This window comes from Varanus komodoensis, unplaced genomic scaffold (assembly GCF_004798865.1).
Source record: "Varanus komodoensis strain SLA01 unplaced genomic scaffold, ASM479886v1 scaffold21, whole genome shotgun sequence".
Lineage (NCBI taxonomy): Eukaryota > Metazoa > Chordata > Lepidosauria > Squamata > Varanidae > Varanus > Varanus komodoensis.
This window is the reverse complement of record NW_025335589.1, coordinates 9260012-9282108: the sequence shown is the minus strand read 5'-3', so window position 1 is coordinate 9282108 and position 22097 is coordinate 9260012. Positions and strand designations below refer to the sequence as shown.

The following is a 22097-nucleotide window of genomic DNA, read 5'->3' as shown; positions in this document are numbered from 1 at the left end:
ATTACACAAGGTAATGTACTAATGCCCTTTGTGCAAGCTAATGCAACATTTCCTGCTTAATCTCCACCTAATATCCACTCTTTGCCATGTCCCCCTCCCCTGGAGATTCAGATTAGTTGTTAAACCAGTTTGCACAGGGACATCCACAAAGTCATACAAATAAAAAAACCAGCTCTTGCATTTGCAGGAATAGAGCAAAACAGGCAATTATTAAATATAACCACCATTTGAATTAGCAGTAATGGACAACTGAATATATCAGGAAGGAAGATAAGCAACCAGTTGCAAAAAGCTACTCCGCTAACATTAAATCTTCCAAGAAAAGTTTTCTTTCAAAGTATTGCCACCAAGTAAACAGTCTTTGCTAGGAATAGCTAGCTAGGCAAAAGATATCTGAGATTTTAAATACAGATCCAGAAAAGTGGTGGCTCCAGGACTATAAATTAGGTGCTGATTCAGTTTTCTATGGGGTTGAACTTTCAAACATTAATAGCAGAATGAAACATGTGAAGAGGTGAACAAACAAGTTCTGGGGCATGTATCCCTCCTACTAGATCCAATCCATCTCCTAATCCTACTGTTTAGATTTCTTTTGTCTTTTATCTTTGAAATGGTTGTTATTTACATACCAAAGCTACAAAATGAAGCAGATTCATCCCAGGTTTGTTTGCTTTTGTATCTGCCAACTTGAGTAATGAGGACAGCTTAAAGCCAACTGCATTGCCAGCATAGCCGCCCTAAGGTGTTTGGTGAGAAAGAGAAGTGAGAGATCAATCCAGGGAAGTTACTGGCCTGCCCCCAAACACCAAAACTAAGCTTTGCCCACTTACTGCATTCATGATATTCCCAGCCTGAAGGACCAAGTGCAATATGGAATGCAATTCTTCGCAGCACATCAGCTCTGCAAAAGACACAAGAATCTGAATCCATCGGTTGCTCCATTTTTAAACTGAATGCATTTGTCCAGAAAACCATTTATTAATTTAAACTTGTATGCAGCCCCATTAGCCATAAGCTCTCTACCGCATGATACAATTCAATTGATCATAACACAAAGCTCAACAATTGCCCAACCCATGTTAAAGCTATTAAATGTTTTCATCCATAGATCTCCATGAACCAATGAAAAATGGAGACCTGCAGAGCAAGCTGAATGCATAGGCTTTCCCAAAGTAATCCAATAAATTAGCTGATACAGAAGATAGCAAAACGCAAACATGTAATTTGTCTACAACGTGTTGGCAGTTCTACCAGCATATGGATAAACCTAGCTCTTTGCACTGGAAGCAAGTATACTATCATTAGTAACTCCAGCCTGAAGCCACATTATGTCATTCATGTAAGCAATTATTTCTGTTTAATAGATGTGTAGCACAAAGAGTAGGAGAGTAATTATTTTCCCAAAACCATGTTTCCAAAATATTTCCTATAATCATCAGGAATATGTGGAAGGAACAGAGAAATGAAGCCACTGTATTTAGTGGCAGAAATCCAGAAAATCTTATTTTAGTTGAAAAGATTTGCAGGAACTACAGGTCTGAGATGCATTCTCCACTTTTGGGACCATTTCACAGGAAATTGCGGGGGTGAATTTGGGCATATGAAGTTTCAAAGGGGGTACAAATAAGCAGCAGTACTGGTGGAAATAACCTACACATATTGCCAATGTATTGAATGGATTTTTGTGTGGGGTGGGGTTACGTACAGGCAAGCCCCAACTAGGACTCCCTACTTATCCTTCAAGTCCTTGCACTAAAAGGCCTCACTCCTTCCTCCCAGAACGTTGCTTTGTTCCAGACCATCCACAGAGCCCTCCTCCTGCACTTGGCAAACAGCTAGAGACTAATGACCAAGCAGCTCAACAGACAAAGGAGATCTAAGCCCGAATGGGCATTTCTGCCAATCGGAACCAGAGAGAAGGGACACACAATGAGGAGACTGGGGCAGTGATAAGACAGGGGATTTCAGGAGCCACAAAACGGCTTGCATGTTCTGGGAACTGTGGTGACAAGTACAGCAGGCAAGCTGTGTGTGAGCTATTTCCATTTCCATTAACAATGGTGTGATGCCCAAAACTGGATGTTTTAATTGTTTTATGGGTTATACAACCCAAGGACAACAGAGGAACAACAAACCATGGGCAATTGTTGGGTTCACTCTGGATTACTTAAACAAGCACTTTTCTAGAATGTTAGCTAAAAGTGGAAATGGCTTTGGCACTCTGCACACACCTGCAAGTCCTGGTTAAACAACCCAGAAATTGCTTCTGTTGTGTGCAAGCTGGGTCACTGGGTCACTCTGTGGACATCTGCATTGGTCTCCATTGGGTGGACAGGACCAACCATGGGAAGAGTGAGGAATATGTTGTCCTCCTGATGCTGCTGGATTACAACTTCCATCAGCCCTGGCCAGCATGACCAATGGCGAAATAAGTTGGCATTTGCAGTCCACCCACCCTTGCACTTCTGGCTTGTAACAGCAAAAGAATCACTAATAGAAAAAAGTGGGAAAAGTAGAAAAACAATTCCAACAACCTAGCCTTGAGAGAAGAGCAAAAAATGTAACATGCACACACACACCAGAGTGATAATACACACACCCTTATGGAATGTGTCAGAACTAGCTTACTTCCTTTAAATAGCTAATAGGTACCTGAAATTCCAGATCTCATCTTTCTAGTTAGGTTGATTAACCTGCTAAGAAAAACAAGAGCCTAATGCATGCTGCAGCATGTTTAATTACCCTTTGTAGCCATTCTTATAATTGTCATGTCTTTCTGTAGAGAAGTACAAGATGGAGAGAATTCTTTTTTTAACACCATGGCTTCAATTCGCAGTGAATAGCTGAAAAACAAACAAAATAAGTGTTAGAACTCAGATATGAGAGAAAGAGACAGAGCATTTATAATAGATAGAATAAGAATTTCCTTACTTTGGCACCTGGATTAGCAAGTACATAAAATAATCTGCTTGACACAGTTTTGATATGTCTCCACTGAAATCCTTTAATTTCTTTACCTAAGGAACCAGAAGGTGGGGGGGAAAGAGAGAGAAGACATTTATATACCATGAACAAATCAATCAAAGACTAGGTTTGCCCCCATTACTGACTTTTGGTGCATCTTTGTTTGTGCATCTTCTTCCTTCTCACTTTACTGTGTTTTTCAATTAACAACTAGACAATTGGACCACAGTTACTGTGTGAGAATTAGCTTTTATGCAGTCTTGCTATGTCAGTTTCCATGCCCCTCCCTTTTTACAAGTGAAGCATGCAAGGATATTGACCTGCAAAGACTTCACAAATCAGACAGATCTAAAACTATATATACAAACTTGCAAAAGACTGAGAAAAATATAGTAATAAAGAATGATGAATACAATTATGCAATTTCCTGGGACTGAAAGGAAAAAAAAAGTTGTTTTGGGGGTACTCAAAACTGCACACCACCCAGTGGCAAATAAAAGAGGGTAGCTATTTGAACAGGAAGAGACAAGCTGGGTCCTGCCATAACAGACACTGGGAAACCAGCTTGAGGGCTGAGGGAAAAGGAGGGTCAGAACAAGCCACAGTGAACCTAATAATCTGTGAGGTGAATGGTGGGCTGTTTACAAACAAACAACATGGCTTATTTGCAGCGTGGCTTAGCATGTCATGCAAATGTGGCCAAAGATCAATCTGCAAGCAAAAGTGGCCAAAAATCAACCCAATGCTAAATTTTAATTTCAGAGTCCACCATGACTGGTTACAAAATTTGCTTCTGAAGCTATAACACCATCTTATGACAGGCTGGATGCATTAAAAACAACAGCCAGGCTTTTGGTAATCCCCCTCCCACCCCAGTAATGTCTACATGTGATGGCACAGTCCTGCAAGCTGCACTTAACCCCAGAGGTAGGACAACCCAGTACCCCGCATTTGCCATCGCTCAAAGTGACAAGGAACGGGGCAAGAGAAATGATCTGCCAGGCAGCTATGTGCAGCAGCAACTCTTCCCCTGCTATATAAGAACAAATTCCAGTTGGAGGCACTTTGTTCTCCATAAATATTTACATTTCTGCAAATCATGACGGCGTACTTTTAAAGCAGGGATGGGGAAAAGTTCTTGGACTGCGACTGCTGCCATCCTCACCGCTGGCCATGCTGACTACAGCAGACGGCTGATTCAGTTGGCAATACCTGGAGGGCCACACATTTCTCACTGATCAAAAGCACCTCTAAATCCTAAACATTTTTCATATACGAAATAAGCTATATACGCTAAGCTACTGCATGTGCTACTGCACTTTAAACAAGCCAGCACATCTTGCTCTACATGGAACTCTTTTCTCCGTTAAATGCACTCATAAACCACATGTCAAGGCCGTGGTTTTCCCAACACAGCTTACAGAACAATAAATTTCAGTATCAAAATTAGAAAAGCACATTAAATTTGAACAGTTTTCAAATAGACCAGTTAAAATGAAACATCATTTCATAGTCTAATAGGAGCAAGTGCCACAAAAGGTTTTCAACTACCAGTCAAGAACAAGTACGTTTTAAAGACCTTTTAAAAGCACCTTTAGAAAGAAAGGGCAGCATGTCTTTCAAGAGGGAATTCCATTGGGCAGGAGCCAGCACGAGCAAAACGTGTGCAAAACTTTGCTCAGGACAGTCTTCCCCCCAGCTGCATGGCAAGCTGGAGGGGAATTATGGGACCCTGATTCCAACACATCAGGTAGAGGGTGACAGAATTGCAAAAAGTGTTCATGAGCAAATTATGCTGCTAGGAAACCAAAGCCCCGCTTTACTCAAGTCTTAAATTCATAGCTTTTCATCACAGAAATGTTCTGTCTGGCAGGAATCAGACATCCAGAGGACTACTAAATCAATCTGCACATTGTCACAAATTTGGCATAATGAACACACACCTGGTAGTTAGTACTATTAGGAACTATAAGATAGCCTGCCAACACATTAACTCGTAACTGATAAAAACAAGTTGTGTCTCATTTTCTCTCTTTACATTTCTCCTTTAGGGGGATAATTTCACACATTCTTGGCCTGTGCTCAAACAAGGATATCTTTCCTTCATAATTTTTGGAATGTGTAAGCCTCTCCATTCATATATTTTACAACCTGAGTTGGGTTAAAAGCTATTTTTAAAAATGGAAGTTAAAAAAAAACTAATTCTACAACTACAGACCTTTGCAATTGGCTTTTCCTGGGAAATCATTGCTAGCCAGTGATGTTGGAATCTATATTCTGTGACCAAAATTGTATTATTGCTTTTAATACAGACTGAAGTACACTATTAAATATGTAGCATCTATTTCCTCCTCCACAGAAAACAACTGCTGCAGCAGAGAAAAGAAAAAACAAAACGGAATCACTCCTTTCTAGTATGAAAATAGGATGTGTTGTCTTTGATTGGGATCAACTTATCTTTAGTCCTTCACAGACACAGCCCTGATTCACAGATCATGATAAACTATGAATTGAACAATACATTTTTACATAAACTTAACTTATCTCACCCTGAGCCTTTTGCACACTTGGGGCCCATTTTTAAAACTAGAGGTATCAGACCTGCCAAAAAATCACAACCCATTAGTGTGTGATCCAACGCATGTGACACAATGGTCATTGCACTGAGGATTATCACTGCCGGTTGCTTTAGGATTGCTTGCGCTGATGTCATGGGGCATCATTTTTGGTCAAAACCATCTACCCTGAGATCCTGTGGCTTGCTGCTGGGTTGTTCAAAGTGGCTTGTGATAACCAAAACCAGCAAGGCTAAGTCACTGTGATTTGCTGGGAATGGCTAGAGAGCCACTGGGTAAGAGCAGCACATTCATCCCTGCATCTCCTTATGATTTCAGTGGTGCCACTGCTGCCCTCCCTCATCTGTTGTCAGTGCCTTTCAGCCAGTGTTCCTAGAGCTGAACCACAAAAGTCACCAGAGTGTCCTGAACGCATTTGCAACCTTTGGTGCAAGTGTGCATATTCCAAATCCGATTGCTAGGAAATTTGCATTTTCCCATCTGCTTTATTATTTATTGTTACATTTCTACCTTGCCTATCAAGGTACTCAAGGTAGCTTATAATGCACTTCTCCTCTCCATTTTATCCTCACAACAACCCTGTGAGGTAGGCTAGGCTGTGAGTCAATGACTGGCCCAAAGAGGTTCCAGTCCAGAACTCTTACCCATACACCACATAGAAACATAGAAACAGAGCAAATCAGAAGAGGCCTCCAGGGCCATCCCGGCTCCAGCCAGCTCCGTTCATGACATGCCTACCATGTGCATGTCTAACCTATCCTTGAACATCCTCACTGATAGGGTGAGGGAAGCCCATCCCATGCCCTAGGGGCCCTAACTGTCAGGAAGCGCTTCCTGGCACATGATGTTCTGAATCATGTTGTCATAGGCATCTGTTCCTTTATGGTCTGAATTAAAATATCTAACTAGGGACATGCTCACACTTACACTTAGTACTCTGACAGCCAGTTCCCTGGAAGTGGCTTACTACAGGAACCATCACTGGGGCATCCCATGGATCCCCATCCACCGCCAAGCGGGTGGGCAGCAGTTCAAAGGTGCAAGATTATGTGACACAACCAAACTATGTAGTTCTTGCATTCAGTGCCTTATTTCAATAAGAAATTATCTTGTCACAGGAAAAAAAAACTATTGTGCTACCGCTAGCATTCACTGAAAATGTGGCCCCAGAACAACTTAAAGAAGCACTAACAAGTAGAGGGTAAGAACAATTCTTTCTACTCGTTTGAATAATACACACATATATATTTATATATAAATAAATCATAGCTTTCTGCAGATATGAAATCTGCAGGTTCTCATACTTGGTCAATGTTTCTCAAACCTAAGGGCATTAAGCATTCATGCTAGATTTGGGAAAAAGCAGGTATGGGTGCATGTAGAGACAATAAGGGCAAAGAACTACCTGAGACGTTCATGTCCTATAGCTAGAACTTGGTGAGAGGCACGTGTGGAGTCCAGAATATGCTGTTGGAATTGATATGGCAGGTGGCGAGCAGGTGTGTAAGAAACAGGAGATGGGGCATGTGCATGTATACAACGGTAGCACGGAAGTAGTACAGAAGTATAGGAACTGGTTCTGCATTTCCAAGAGGTTCTTACATTGGACATGAAAGGGAGAAGTAAAAGAAGAGTTTGGCAAGCAGGTGTGGTGTCCTCATTTTTGTTGTCCTATATATTCATACCTGTGCACATGCCATCTTTTTCAAAAATTGATAGAGATATAAGGCCATTAGGAAAACAGTTTCCACATATCTTTTAAGACTACCAGAAAGTTGGCATGTGCTTAAGTGCCTTGCCCTCAACTTCTCAGACCACTGCCAAATAAGAAATTGGTCCTTGCTAGCTGATCAGTGCAGAACGGCTGCTTGCAACAAGAACAGCACAGCCTTGCTCACTGCTTCCTAATAAAACTTTTGCTAGTGACAGCAAGAAAGACATTTGGCAAGCATTTTCCACAAAGGTTAGAAATATTTCAAGGGCTGTCACCTATAGACAAGGTCATACATTGAATCAATGGAAGTTGAATTCTGTCAGAGTGTTAACAAAGCAACCCCGCACAAATTCAGTCACCATAGAAACTTTCCATCCTCTTTCTGAAAATCATTCTTGCCCTCATCTTCAACTTCCCCTGCTTCAAAATGCAGCCAAGAACCTGCCTCCTGTCCATGGAACTGGCAGGAGAAGAGGAAGTTCATGATCTCCGACTTCAGGCTGCATTTTGCAGACATTCTGAGCGCCTCTGAAGCCCAGCAAGAAGTCAGAAATGATTCTCTGCTCTTCTCTGAGTGTCATGTGGAAAACGGCACAAAAAGTGTGGACTCCTGTTTATAAAGTTGTTATACTCCTTGCAAGAAGCAAGGTGCTATGCAGACTACCAAAGCCCTATTTGTATCATCTTCTGGCATTTTTTAATCTTTTTTACATTAGCAAGGTACACTTTAAACAAATGAAGCCAAAATGCTTTATTCTGCACCCACTATTGAATGCTGCGGCTTGCACAGAATTGTGGCACACAGAGCCCTAGACATACAGGTCATTAAGATGCTTTTCTCCAGAGTCCAAGATCTAAAAGGACTGCCCTATTCAACATGCAGCCTTAATTGCAACCCTGGTTTGATTATTAACACGCTAGTTTCCAACTTCTTCAATTGTTAACTAATCCTTCAACAAAAAGCTAGCTTGTATTAAACTGGCAAGCTGTGAAAGGCATGTATCTGTAAGTATTTTAATATGCCTACACTGTAGCAATAAGGTGTTCAACTTGAAGCATCTTAGATGGAAAATATCCATGATAAGATATACCTTTGAACAGTCTTAAGTTTTATGTTGCAGTTTTCTCTCTTACTTGGATTTTGCACATTACTCCTTTTTGCATGATCTTACAAGTGCATCTTACCTCAGCTTCAGTAAGGACTCCATTGTACACAGACCTTTGTAACCTGTTGTCATTACACAAAATTTCTTGCTTTTATTTGCACAGCTACACCTGTTATAGAGGACTCTTAAGTCTACCCTTAATATTTCACCTTTCTTTCATAGCCATCATCTTTTAAAATTCTGGCTGATATTTCTTCTCCCTCTCCAACCCAAAGTGAATATGAAAGTCATGGCTGAGTAACTGCATGCTTTCCAGATTTTAAGAAAACAAAATCAATCACACATGATTCCTTTGGAACCACTGTTAGATAAACTGATTAGCTTTTGTTCCAAAACAAGCAGCCTTGGCAACAGCTTAAGCTCCAGCCCTGCCTCCTCCTCCTGTACAAAAGCCCTTGGAAGGGATGCCTTACTGCTGTGTCCGTGTCCTCTCACAGCACCTCAAAGGTTTCATTCTTTTCTGATCTGCTTCTCCTGTCAAATTCCTTTTCAGGACTGGGTCACCCTATCCCCTGGAAGTACAGTAGCCATCCCTCCCTGTCCCCCATCTGCACGTGAATTCCCATTTTCAAGGGAGGATCTGCTGTAGTCCTCTGTAGAAAGGGAAATTCTGACCAGAGGGTACTAAAAAGCAGTTCTTTGTGTTTTATGGTGGCAAAGTCCCATGAGACTTAAATCTATGGCTGGGCTCTAGAAGTTCACTTCTTAACCTTTTCTTTATGCATCCCAAGGTTCTATCCTACCATTTAACATTATTCAGTTAGCTACTTATCCTCTTTCTGATCCCTTTGTTGTGCTCCTTTCTTGGCAGCATTTTGAGCCCTTCCACTCATACCCTTTATTATACTGCTCTTATATCTAGACCAGCCTTTTCATTTCTATACATCAGGTCACCTGCCTTGCTCCTCTGGATAACCTTGCACTGTCCCTCTCCATTGTTTTGTCATTCATACCATTAAGCCACTACACAACTAAATATATAACAAAAGGGGTTTACAAGGGCACAAAGGAAAGGAGTAACTAAGCATCCTTAATGGACTCTGATAGTTCCATAGCAACAAATACAGCATTTAGCTACAAGCCTCCTAAGAATGGTCACATTTAATGTAACACAAGACTTCTGTAGTGGCATTAGTCACCAAGTGCCAGCCACACATGATTACTTTTGGTTCTATATAGGCCAGTTGAGGCATCTTTTCATAACAGAAGTTCAGGACATGCAGTCCCACTGCCCTGACCCCCAAAACAAGCAGCCAGAGATCTCTGTTCAGTCTACAGAAGGTTGTCACACAATCCGCCACATACCTCTTCAGCTTCTGGCAATGACTTGAAAAGTTCACGTAGAATTTCAGAACTATAGAGATCACTTTTTCCTGCATGAAGGTCTTCCATGATGGATTCAACAGATCTTGGTAGAGAAAGAACAACAAAATGCTGGGAACGCTGTATTTACATAAACTGGAACACTGTACTTTCATGTCCAAACACAAGAAATTTATTTTGTATTGTATGACGTGACCATTTCATTCTAATGCAGTATTGACTGATTACATGATGTAATGCATATGGATGTCCTCAAAGGAGGGGCCACTGAAACTAACCAAAATTACTTCTTATGTCTAAGAGGAATAAAATGATAATGCAGTGTTCATGTATAAAAGAGAGGATTTTAAAATAAAATACAATAAAAAAAGGAAAATGCCTGTCTGTCCTTGAAAAATTTAAATGTTAACTATATAGATGTAGGCTGCCTAACACAGAAATTTCAGTTCTTAGAGTGCTAACTTAAGCTTATCACATGTATATGGAAAAGACAGTATAAGCCAAATTGACAAGTGTGTGCTCTGTTTTCAAGATAGATTAAGCCTGAGGCTATATTACTCATGGCTGAGTATCTCTCCTTTCCTGCAATATTATTATCACAATATTTGGCAGATGCAATAGTAATATGATGTCTTACTTTTTAAACTGCTTCAGAAATATCCCAATATTCATACTTCTTTTGGCATCCAAAATAGTGATCTGAAGGAGGGAAAGGACAGGAAAATTTATTTAAAGGCTTGTTCGAACAGAATGCTTGAATCATTTAGGATTACTTCACTCACATTTTCTGGCACAGCAAAGCTGAAGAAAGTTCTACCCCACAGCTAGTTCCATTTGTCTTAACGAAGAAATGTATGCAGGTAGTATGCAAACATTCACACACCACTGGGAGAACTGGCTATTAAAGCCAGATATCTCTAAGCTCAGTAATGTAGACAGAGTTTTAACTACTGGTACCTTTCTTCAACATAAACTTTTTGGTGCATGTAACATTTGTATCCTAACCAGGGCAGCCCAGACTGGTTTCTCAAAAATTAGTGCAACTACAAGGACAGAGAGTGGGTACTCTGTGGTTAGCATCCCAGCAGGTCCAAACTTGGAACACATTTCAATAGATGGCATTTAACAACCACAGAACAACAGTAAGAACCACCGCAACTTTACAGTTTGATTTATGTTTATGGTTTACATTTCTACTATAAACTGGCCAGTGTACTTTGTTATCAGTGCATGTGTGCACATGCATGTGTCTCTAGTAATAAAGTCAGTATTATGCTAGTGCAAAAATTGCCGGACTTGATGTTGGCAAACCAGTAATCAAACAATTCCACAACTAGTGCAAGCCACTTTTAAAACTAATGAGGTTGTAATGAGCTGCAGATTATGGTAGATGTTTTTATGTATATATGTTTTAATTTATGTAGAAAATATTGTTTATGTATAAATTAGAGCACTGACACATTTGCATATAAAATTTAAAAACGGACTGGTCTACTACAGTTTCCATAGTCATGCTAATTAACTGTTTCTTTTACTACACACAAGTCTAATACAATACACTGGATTATATGGACAAATGAAAAATGAGAAGCACAGTTGAAATTATAGGAAAAATAATTATATAATCTGAAGGATATTCCAATAGTTGTTTTTCCTAAAGGCTGCTAACTACTACATTTTAACTAACTACCTACCCATATGAACCTGCATTTAGCCTTTAGGGATTGAACAGTTACAAAATACATCAGTCCTAAGGGAGGGAGAAGCACAAGGCTCCATTTTGCAAGGTTCTCATTCTAGTTGTACAATCTAAAAGTTTTCTTCTGGTGCTTAGCACTAAAAATGACATTAGGGTTTTAAAGCTAATTTATCCCATTTTTGAAGTTCATTCACTTTTATGTTTACGACATAAAATTAAATCAGTGGAAAGCCCAATATAAAACTATAGTTCATCCATATTATTGCACCATGTTTCAAACTGAAATTTAAGGAACCAGCAACAATTATCTGGAATTAAGACAGATCGTGTCATTAGATTAACATTTTATAGCAGCAATCAGCACCACATTATTTATTATACATAGTTAATTGTTTTATGACAACTATTACCTGTGGACCACTGAACACCAGCAAACACAGATGTGCAGAGCTACAGTTTCTACTCATCCACAAGCTTGCTTAATAGTATGCAACTCAATTCAATGTCACGCTTATACACTACAACACAGGAAAATTTAAAATTGAAATATGCCAGATTCTAAATTGCCTGAAGCCCTTGGGATCGGGTCAGAAAGTCAATCAAAATTATTAAAATAAATTGCAAGGTCACTCTTATAAGTTAGTCACTCCACGCTACAAAGCTGATCAGAAGAGTAATTTCAGAACTATTTTGAGCAAATAAATAAATAAATGCAAAACATTGGAACTGAACGGGAAGGGAGAAAGAATCTGTAACTGAGTATTGATAATCAACATGCAGAGTTGTCTGGTAAATTAGTTGACTATCAAAATACTGCATGCAACCTTAGAACTAGCTTTGAAAAATGTCATATAAGTTAATATAGCCTTTTGTTCTCATTATATGCCATTTCTAAATTTAATGTCAGTTTAATGAAAGGTTTGCTTTGCAAATTTCTACAATCTCATATAAACAGCACCAACTACTTCCCAATAATCTCTAAGGCAAGAAGTACATGTCATCAGGAAAGCTGTTATATAATCTGTTCTCAAGTGTTTTCCTGAATATATTGTCATTAACCCCTAGAACTGATATCTCATTCGCTTACTGATAAACCGAGGTTAGAAATGATCTGTAGATGCATTGCACTTGAAGAAATCCTTTCAACAGCATGTAGAACTTCTCTAAGCAACATTAAGACACTAGATCTCTATTAGGAAGATTCTCTGCTCACTGCCATTTAAAATGAGCCTATGAAATGGACACAATCACACAAAGAAACTCATTTGGTTCAGTTCACATGTAATGGGTTGTTTAATCCATGGGCTGCCATTGCAAGCAAGCTGGGAGACATACTTGATGGATATTATCTGATAGCCCATTCGCCTTCTAGCTAACATGCATCTATCAACACCCTGTTAGTGGGATTATTCTGCACTCTTGGTAGAATTGCTTTGCACTACATAGTCACGAAGGAAACAAAACGGATCATGTAGGAAGTAGAAAGAGGTCCATTTGCTTCACCAGTGTGACATTTTCCACACTCACTCTACTATTGGTAACTTTAATTACTTCACTTACTGATCTACACACAGTGTTTCATAAAGGTTCACCTCTTCTCCTCTTGCCCTAAACGTTCTCTAATGAGCATTTAGCAGCAAGGTCTTGGAACCAATAAGTCCGAGTTTACCTTGAGAAGCACTCAAAAATGAAGGAAGACAAGTAAGGGCAAAAGTTAGAACCTGTTTAAGTATTACTCAGTACCCAGTAATTATAATATGTGCTTTTACATAAAATACCACATTTTTATCATTCTGAAATTCTATTTGACATTCCTGTAACTACCAAATTACTCTGATTTTTTTCTCCTTGTTCTTGTTTAATGGTATGCCAGTATGCTTCCGTGTTTCATGTAGTCTTGAGACTACAGTTTCCCTGGAATTCACTTGTCTTATCTGACCTTGGGTCATATACAGTCAAACAGATGATAAAGATGCAGGGATAATGATGTAGAATAAAACACACGCCATGCACATTCAATATGTTGGTTCTGTTAAGGATACAAAGCAGGCTGTAGTTTGGCATAATCTGCAAGTTAATCCATAAAGCCTCTTTCCATCTTTGAATCTGCCCTTACAGGAAAGATGAACTGATTCCAGCCATATTTTCACAGTTTCCAAAATCTACAGGTAAGCAACACCTTTATTAGGACCAACCAAAATGCTACAATGATACCTCTGTTTTTGGGTTCTCCTAAATTTTTCTTCATGATACAAAAAGTAGGAGAAGAGAAGGGAAGGGAAGAGAAGAACAGGTATCTCTGCTTTTTGTTGTGCACAGTCCTTGTGGCATTTTGGCTGGTCCTGATGAAAGCATTTCCTATATCATGACTCTTACAGATTCTTGAAAATGAGCCTCAAAGCTCTTTTCTTCAGCCTCAACTTTTGTCTTTCTTCTGATCTTTGCTTTTCACTACTATAAGTGGTATTGTCTAATTCTAATTATGTTTGCTTACTAACTATTCCAGTATTTCCCCAGCTCCTAGGCTCCTAATGTTCTTTAAGGGAATTGCATGTGGCAGGGAATCTTTATGCCTCATGTGTTATGAAGAATTTAAAAGATGACTGAGACACACTGCAGTTCTTACCCAAATGCTTAACAACATTGATTTTGAATGAAAGATCTACACGCTGTATCCTAATATTGCACACTGGATTTTCATTCAGTATTCCTGTTTCCTCCAGATACAGATAGTCCAGCATCACAGAGTAGCAATCTCTGCTGCCTGCGTGCAAGCAGGAAGTTTCTGCTAGTGATTGCTAAATCAATCCCAAATGAGCAGAAGCACTGATTCCAGAATAAGGCAGGTCAGTGGTGCTTGCAGAGGGGAGTGCCACTGGCCTGTGCTGTGTTATGAAGTTCTAACTCCCTCGGATAAGTACGGGGTCCTTACACACAGCACTATAAGCAGGAGTGTGGCAGCTGTGTTGGATACAACCCAGTGAGCCTCATCCACACACCAAACTGGATCCAGATTTTGGCACAACTAGAAGTAGACTTCCCCACTCCATCTTTCTCAAAGCAGCCCCTCCAGCTCCCCCAGAATGTTACACTTTAGTGTGTCTGAAGGGTCTGGATGTCCTTGGGGTGCATCTTCAAATCTTCAAAAATCAGGCACAAGCACTTGCATGGGTGGTTCTCCACTAACAGAACAGCTCCCTTCTTATTTTTAAACAGCATTTTTCCTCATCCACAAAGGAATAACTAATGCTGTGTCTATCAATTCAAACTTCCAGCTTTCTTCATAATCTGGCAAAACATGTATAAAAACATATTTTATATTAAATCACAGATTAGGATTATTTGGTTACCCAAAGCTTTATGTTCTTTTTGGCAAAAACTGACGCCACAGCATATTTCCTATCACACCTGCTCATTTAGCAGCCATCTTGACTAACTGGCCTGAAATTGAAGGAAGGACTTCTAAAGCTAAAGTCACAAGCTCAACCACATACTTCAGGCACTGATGTAACACTGCAGAGTTAACACAAACTCATATATTCAGCAGATCATCTTTAAGTTATCTCTATCCTTATTCATACACCGCTCCCTTATTACTGAAAATTAGTTCCAAATTGGACAGCTCTCCCTAAGGGCCAATTACAACCCTTTCGCAGAACTTATTAATGGGCAACAGTGGCTTCTAGTCAATCCAGGAAGTTTCCCAACCACACTGAACCACTCATATGCATTCCAGTATCATAGGCTGAAGTCACCATGGGCTGCCTTTTTGTGCACTATTACAGCTATCTGTGTGCATTTCAGGATACTGTTGTTGTTGTCATGAAGTCATGAAGTCGTGTCTGACCCATCACAACCCCATGGACAACATTCCTCCAGGCCTTCCTGTCCTCCACCATCTCCTGGAGTCCACTTAAGCTCACACCAACTGCCTCAGTGACTCCATCTAGCCACCTCATCCTCTGCCGTCCCCTTCTTCTTTTGCCATCTATTGTTCCCAGCATTAGACTCTTCTCCAGGGAGTCCTTCCTTCTCATTAGGTGGCCAAAGTACTTGAGTTTCATCTTCAGTATCTGGCTTTCTAAAGAGCAGTGACACACATCAGTGTAGCACCCTGAAAACAGTGGCTCCCACACACTACAGGGCAAGATTAGGTTGCCTATGGTGACCATAATTTCCAGCCTGATGACCGCCTACCCCAGCATTAAATGAACCAAATGCGGTGACTAATTAGCTGACCTTCCATGAGATTTTGCAGTCACTTGGAAGCAGTAAAATTTCACACTGTTCCTACATACCTCAGAAGCTCAAATTAAAATCAAAGTCAAGTTCCAACCCTTCCAAGTCCTCAGTATGTGCTAGATGACTGGGGTGATGGTGTAGAGGAGGTGGTTCAGGATAAGGGGCAGCTATAGAGAAATGGCTCGGTGCTAAGGCCAGGCTAGATCCCTGGGCCTCTTGACAGACCTTCTGACATACCGTCAGAAGTTCACATTGTGGTTAAGTATGTGGTAAAGTAATCATTCTACTTGTTTACCACTTTGCAAAATACAACCCAATGGCATCAACCATTTCTCAACATGATAACCTCAAAGCCACCACTTTGCACGCTCTTCTTCAAGTGCCAGTTGTCAGTACTTCATATCCAAGTATCACTGCCATATGCATAACTATCACCTATCAGCTGTCATTCACTGTTCTTTGAAAGACACTGCAGTCAATGAGTGTGTCTGGTCAAACGGGTCTGGGAAATCTTCAGTGAGAAAAAGGACAGCTGAAGGAAAAGGGAGATGCTTCATTTTCTACAGCATTGTAAACTAGAGCGGATGCTATTTAGAACATGGCAGGCAGTTGTGACTTGACATGAAGACAGATGTAGCATTAGAAAAAAGTCGACACTGGTGTTTATGCACACATGCCCAGCTGGGCTTCACAATGTAAACAACAGATGCACACCTCAGGAAAGCAAAAGCTGGTGCAGCTAAGACTGGAAAGATGCAACATGCTCCGTGTGGAGCTGCCTGTAAGACTTCGCTGGGAGCTGGAGCTAATTGCAGAGTGCTGCAGCCTGACTGTTGTCGGGAGCGACCTCTTTTCAGTTTAAAAGAACTGAAGTGGGTACTTACACCCTATCAGCCAGGTTTAAGGTTTTCGTATCAGTGTATAGCACCCTGAACGATTTGGGACCAAGGAATCTGAGACGGTAGCTTCTCCCTTACCAACCTGCCTGGTCACTGAGGTCACCTGAGGACACTCTCCAAGTGGTTCCACTCAGAGCTTTGCCCTTACTGAAGTCCACCGGAAGAGCCTTCAATGTGGTGGCTCCCTTTCTATGGAATGGGCTGTCACAGGAAGTTGAGCAAGCCCCTTGTTCTGGTTTTCATGGCTGATTAGCAAAACCAGGTTTGTTTTTATTTTTTATTTATTTTTAATAAATGTTTTATTTTTATTATAAAATTTGTTTTAACTTTGCACTGCTCATCACTCTGGGATCTGCTTGGGGGTGAAGGTGTATAAACAAACAAATGGTCATCAACTCAATCCAGCTGCATTTCCAGGTCTCAGCTGTACATGGCTGGCCCATCAAAACTCTCTTGTCTCCCACAGAAGCATGCTCAGAAATCACTGGGAACAGGAGAGGAGAAAGAGAAGATTCATGCCTGGTTCTAGCCCGGGGACAGAGAACCTCCTTCAGCCTAGGGCTGGTTCTGATTGTTAAGAGACTTTAATGCCAGATTCCTCTGGTGGGTGGGGCCAAAGGCACAAAGGGATAGACAGACAAACCCGCACAGGCCCCAATTCAACTGTTGCTAATTTAACAACAGGAAGCAGGGCTATTCCAAGGAACAAGGATCAGAAGGTAGCAGGGCTGACTCATGCTGGCACTGCCCCACAGGGGGAAAAACCTCCTATCTCTGATCAGGTGCTAATCAGAGATAAGAGCTCTCACCTCTGTTGAAGAGGTTGCTGGGCTGGATGGGGAACCCTGCAGGCCCGATAAGGCCATAGGTGGGAATTGCTTGTTCTGGCCAACCAGCACTGTGGCACAGCCCTTCACAAGAAGACGGTGTTCCTCCCTTTGCCTCTTACGTGTGATCCAAACACTTTCCGGCAGCCCCGCTGCAGTATAAATGTCATGCCCTGAACTTCAGACACACTGATGTCCAATCAACATTCTGTCATGGGCCAACTGGCACAAGCCAGTGCAGATTTTTAATTGGCAGGGGGTCAGTTTGCAAGATAATTTCACACCCCATACATTAATTCTGTAGACAATCACATTTAACTTTATACACTATTTTATCTAGATTTGCTCTTTTGTTACTAAAACTTCAAACTACTTCCTAGGCAATGATACCATTTAACACCTATAGACATACTTTGGAATAAGGAGTTTCACTGCAGCTGCAAAGTCAATAAAAATGTCTAAGTGCAGGGCTCCCAAGAGGTGGTAGCCAAGAATCTGCAGTAACATTTCAAATGTACACATACCAATGATTAATACAAGTATTCTTACACACCCAGGTCCCTCCTTCCCTTTCCATCCTACTAAACATGTGTGCCTTTAACAACACCTTTACAACAAATCAGTTTCCAGACTGAAAAGGATTCTTTCCTGGCAATTTACTTAAATGTACTTCTAGAATTACCAGGTCCTTCATCTTTAGTTCTCTATGCTTGAACATGTATAATTCTACCAAAGCCTGCATCATTTTCTTCAAATTGTGCTTGCACGCTATCTTAGAACGCCTCCCAAGCCACATGACAACATTCCCTCTGCTGGCACCAATCCTAACAAAACCTAACATTAGAAATGTTCCAGAAGTCTGTGCCTAGATCTAACCATTACAATTGCATAAAAAATGCAAAGAGGTAAGCATTTACAATGGCACAACCAAAAGCTGCTAGCATATTGTTAACAGTGGGGGTGGGGAATGGGGAAAACTTTAGGGAGCAAATGTCTAAGAAGAAGAAATGCAAACGTTTAGGATATGCATAGGTACCTTTTCTTAAATTCATCTCTTTTCACATATATTTGTACAAGAAAATTCACACAAATGTGTTTACCCAGAGATGGGAAATACATGGTCCAGGGGTCTCATGATGCTCCCACCACCTACATAATTTTTTAAATGATGCAAGGTCAAAAGAGGTGCAAATAAGCTAGATTTTACCTTTTTGGCCAGAGTGCTCCAGGCACTATTGTTTTTCATTAAAGCGTGTTTTTCTAGGAAATACAAATATTTTCTAGAATTGCCCTGTAGATTGTGGCCTGTGGCAAAGGGTGCTGGAATGGATAAAATGACCCCGATCTCTCTAAGTTGCCCCCTGTGCTTTACATAGATTTAGTCCTTACACGTTTGTAATCTTCTCTCAAGTTATTTTAGGTTGCCAAGATATAAAAGCTTAATGGGTTTTAACTTTTAGAAGTTTAACGCTGTGCAATTCAAAGCAAGATTATTCAGAAGCGAGTATGCTGAGCTTAAAGGAGCTCACTCACTGTTTGTGTGTGTGTTTAGGATTGTGAGCTTAATGAAAGTTAAGTTACAGTGTATCAGGGCATGCAATAATATTTATTAACCTCTCTGGCTAGATGCTAAATAACTAACTTTGCAAGAATACAGACACTATGCATGTTTTCTCCCTGCAGAGGAAAGACACTTTGAAAGAACTATTTGCTTGCCTCTTCAGTAGCAGGAGCTGCTGTACAAATTTCAAAAAGGAAGCATCTACACTGTGTCCCAAGCTAACGTATAAAGTCTGGTGCCCAACTTTATTTTTCTAAACTTTTAGTCATATACTTATTAGCTCACCCTCATCTTCTCTTTACATTGACCTACTAATTAACAGAGATTACATAGTATGCATCCACTAAGCAGACTCACAATACCTTGAAAGTCCTGAATCCGCAAACGAACTCTATGTAAGCACATCTAACAAGTAGCCAGACCAAGCCAACCATGAACCCATGGTAAGGAACGCTGCTTGCTAAAGCCAGTTCCATCATTTGCCTTTCAAGTCAACTACACAACAGTGCTGAAAATTCAGAGCCATGAGAACTCATTGCGCAATGATCCAAATCTGTTCTCAAAGCAATGCAAAATGCTTACTTCACTTGCAAATGTTAAACTACCTCAGATTAAACATTTTGTCTGTTGATGTCTATGCTTTCCAAGGAACCAGCATGACAAGGACAGAGTGTCCATATATGAATGAAAGGGAGTTAAGGAGCTAGAATGAAAGGGAGTTAAGGAGCCTGGAACCAGGTTCTGTAATACCGCTCACCCGCTTCACCACACCAAGTGGGGAGCCAGATATAGGAGAACCTAAGAACAACTAAGGCTGAGTTTTCTGGAATCTGGAATTAAAGAGAGAGACTGAGCCCTGCTTGCTCCCCAGACCCAATGTTCAGCCAATGCCTGGATTTGTTTTGGTTCTGTGCTTGCACTGAGAGCCAGTCTGCCCCGCACCCCTTCATCACCCTGCTTCTTGTCTCCAAATCAAGGTCAAAGGGGGAAAGTGGTGCCTTTATAGCTAAGCAACTGGACTGCAGGTCAGGTCAGGAAAAAAGCAAGCTCTGCACACCAGCTAGGTGTAAGCCAGCACACCTCCCTGCCGCTTCTCCCACTAGCACCTGGGAGAGATTGCTGGAGGTACAGAGCAAGCACCTGCTCCCACTCCCAGCTCTGAACTGTTGGGGCAAGGGCATGAGTTATGCCCCTCATCCTGACCCAAGACCAGAGTTTCAGGAAGGGGCAAGGCACCTTCAGCACACTTCATGTTTCAGTTCAGGGGTGCAGAGCACAAATCATGCTTCTTGGGGATGAGGAGTGCTAGGGATCACTTTCTGTTGTTATCGTTGGAAAGCAATCATTTGTTGGACTCTAATATAAGAGCACAGGATGCTGCCTTTTATTGTCCCTCTAGCCAAATATTATTTTTTATTAATTAATTAATTAATTACAAGCATTTGCATCCCGTCCTTCTGCACAAACTCTCAGGACGGCTTACACAGACACTTACAGGCAGTAGCTCTCCAGGTTTTCAGTCAGAAGCTTTTCCAGCCCTGCCTGGAGAAGCCAAGGATCAAGCCTCAACCTTCCATATGCACAATACATGCCCTGTGGCTGAGGTACAGCACCTCCCCTGGGCATATAGTACTACTTCTGCCCAAACTCTGAAACACAATCCAAGCATTCTGAGGTGTTCTGCAGAGCTTGTCTTTTTAATGAAAATAAACAGGTACTATGATATGTGCAGTACCATCCTGTAAATATGGTCCCCAAAAGATTATAGAGACTATAACTGTATGGCGAACCCAATGTTTTTTCAAATGCCCTGTTGCAGTTTGGCTCAATGAATTAATTATCACTCTAAATTGTGCTGTGTCAGTGAACTTATTATATGTTACCGCCACTTTTGGAAAAGTATAACATTTTTAAAGTGGAGAACACAGAGGAGAAGGAAGTGGGAAAGTTCCTTCTGCAACTGCTTCAAGTTGCACATGCCTAAACCAAGATCCAACCTATTTTATATAAGTTTGGTGCTTTGGACATGACTTCTTTTTTCCTGAATGTGGGATTTATTGCTGTGAGACTGCAGCAGGAAGAGGGAGAATGGCTACAGGTATGCACACTATGTTCCAAAACACTGATAAACCATTTTATCTACACATACTACATCCTACACATTCTCCTTTCTTTGGATGCCACAGATCATAAATACCAAAGACTTAGTCACACTATAAATGCAATGCTTCTAACACATAATATGAAAGACTTTTAGAAATGATGGATTTAACCCTAACCCTAACCCATCCCCAAGCTGTTGCTTTCAAGAAGTGCTCCACTGCAGCTTCTAGCTTGCTGGATTTGAAACAAGTTAAAGTCCAAAACATTCGGCAGATATCAGTTTGGAGAAAGCTATAAAGAGCAACCCACTCTGACAGAATCTGGTAAAAAAGGAAAGATTTGTGTCAAGCTTACCTCTTGTTTGGTGTCTTTAAATGACTTTCTTGAAGTTCTGCTTCTAGAATCTGGTGATGCAGTTTCTTCCTGCTGCCCAAAAAATTCCTCAATTGTCTTTGTGTCAATCTGGTAGTTCTGCTTTGCACCAATAGTCCAGATGTTGTTTTTACCACGAACTTGTTCTTCAGGGATAGTTTTCCAAAAGAAGCTACGTATTCGCTTCTTCTTGCTCGGTTGGCCACGCCCGTTGTTTATTGACTGCAGCGATGCAAAACTGCTTGGTGCTGGGGGAGGAGGAGGGGGTGGAGGTGGGGGTGGGACCCCTGCTGAAGAAAATCCAGCTTCTGTGGACATACATGGCAGTGGTGGCGGTGGCGGCGGCTGCTCTTCTGGTTCTGTTGTATCTCCAATCATTAATCCAGCTTCAACTGAAATAGCTCCATTTTCTTTATCATTGACCAAGGAGACACAATTCATAACATGCATTTTAAAGTCTCTCTCTCAAAAGAGAGAGACTTACTTCCTTGGATGTGCATGTACCATCAAGCAGCAGAGCAGAAAATTATGATTTGCACACTGACATTTTAAACTACCTACCATCCGCCAAGGAAATTCAGGAGATCACTCATCTCTCTTAAATCTGCAATGAAATATAGTAGAAGCAAAAAGTTAGGAGATGTATTTTAT

The 22097-nt window shown here is 40.9% G+C and overlaps 1 protein-coding gene across 1 annotated transcript in view; it reads right to left on the bottom strand.

Moving 5' to 3' along the window:
• Positions 1–21896, bottom strand: part of FHDC1 (FH2 domain containing 1) — a 31338-nt gene extending 9442 nt beyond the window's left edge. Inside the window, exons 1-7 of the mRNA XM_044430867.1 lie at positions 21429–21896; positions 10381–10442; positions 9726–9828; positions 2932–3017; positions 2743–2843; positions 831–901; positions 630–737 (exon numbers count right to left, since the gene is read on the bottom strand). Of these exons, the coding sequence (XP_044286802.1) occupies positions 630–737; positions 831–901; positions 2743–2843; positions 2932–3017; positions 9726–9828; positions 10381–10442; positions 21429–21896 (999 nt within the window). The remainder of the gene's footprint in view (positions 1–629; positions 738–830; positions 902–2742; positions 2844–2931; positions 3018–9725; positions 9829–10380; positions 10443–21428) is intronic.
• Between the last annotated feature and the right edge of the window lie 201 nt (positions 21897–22097).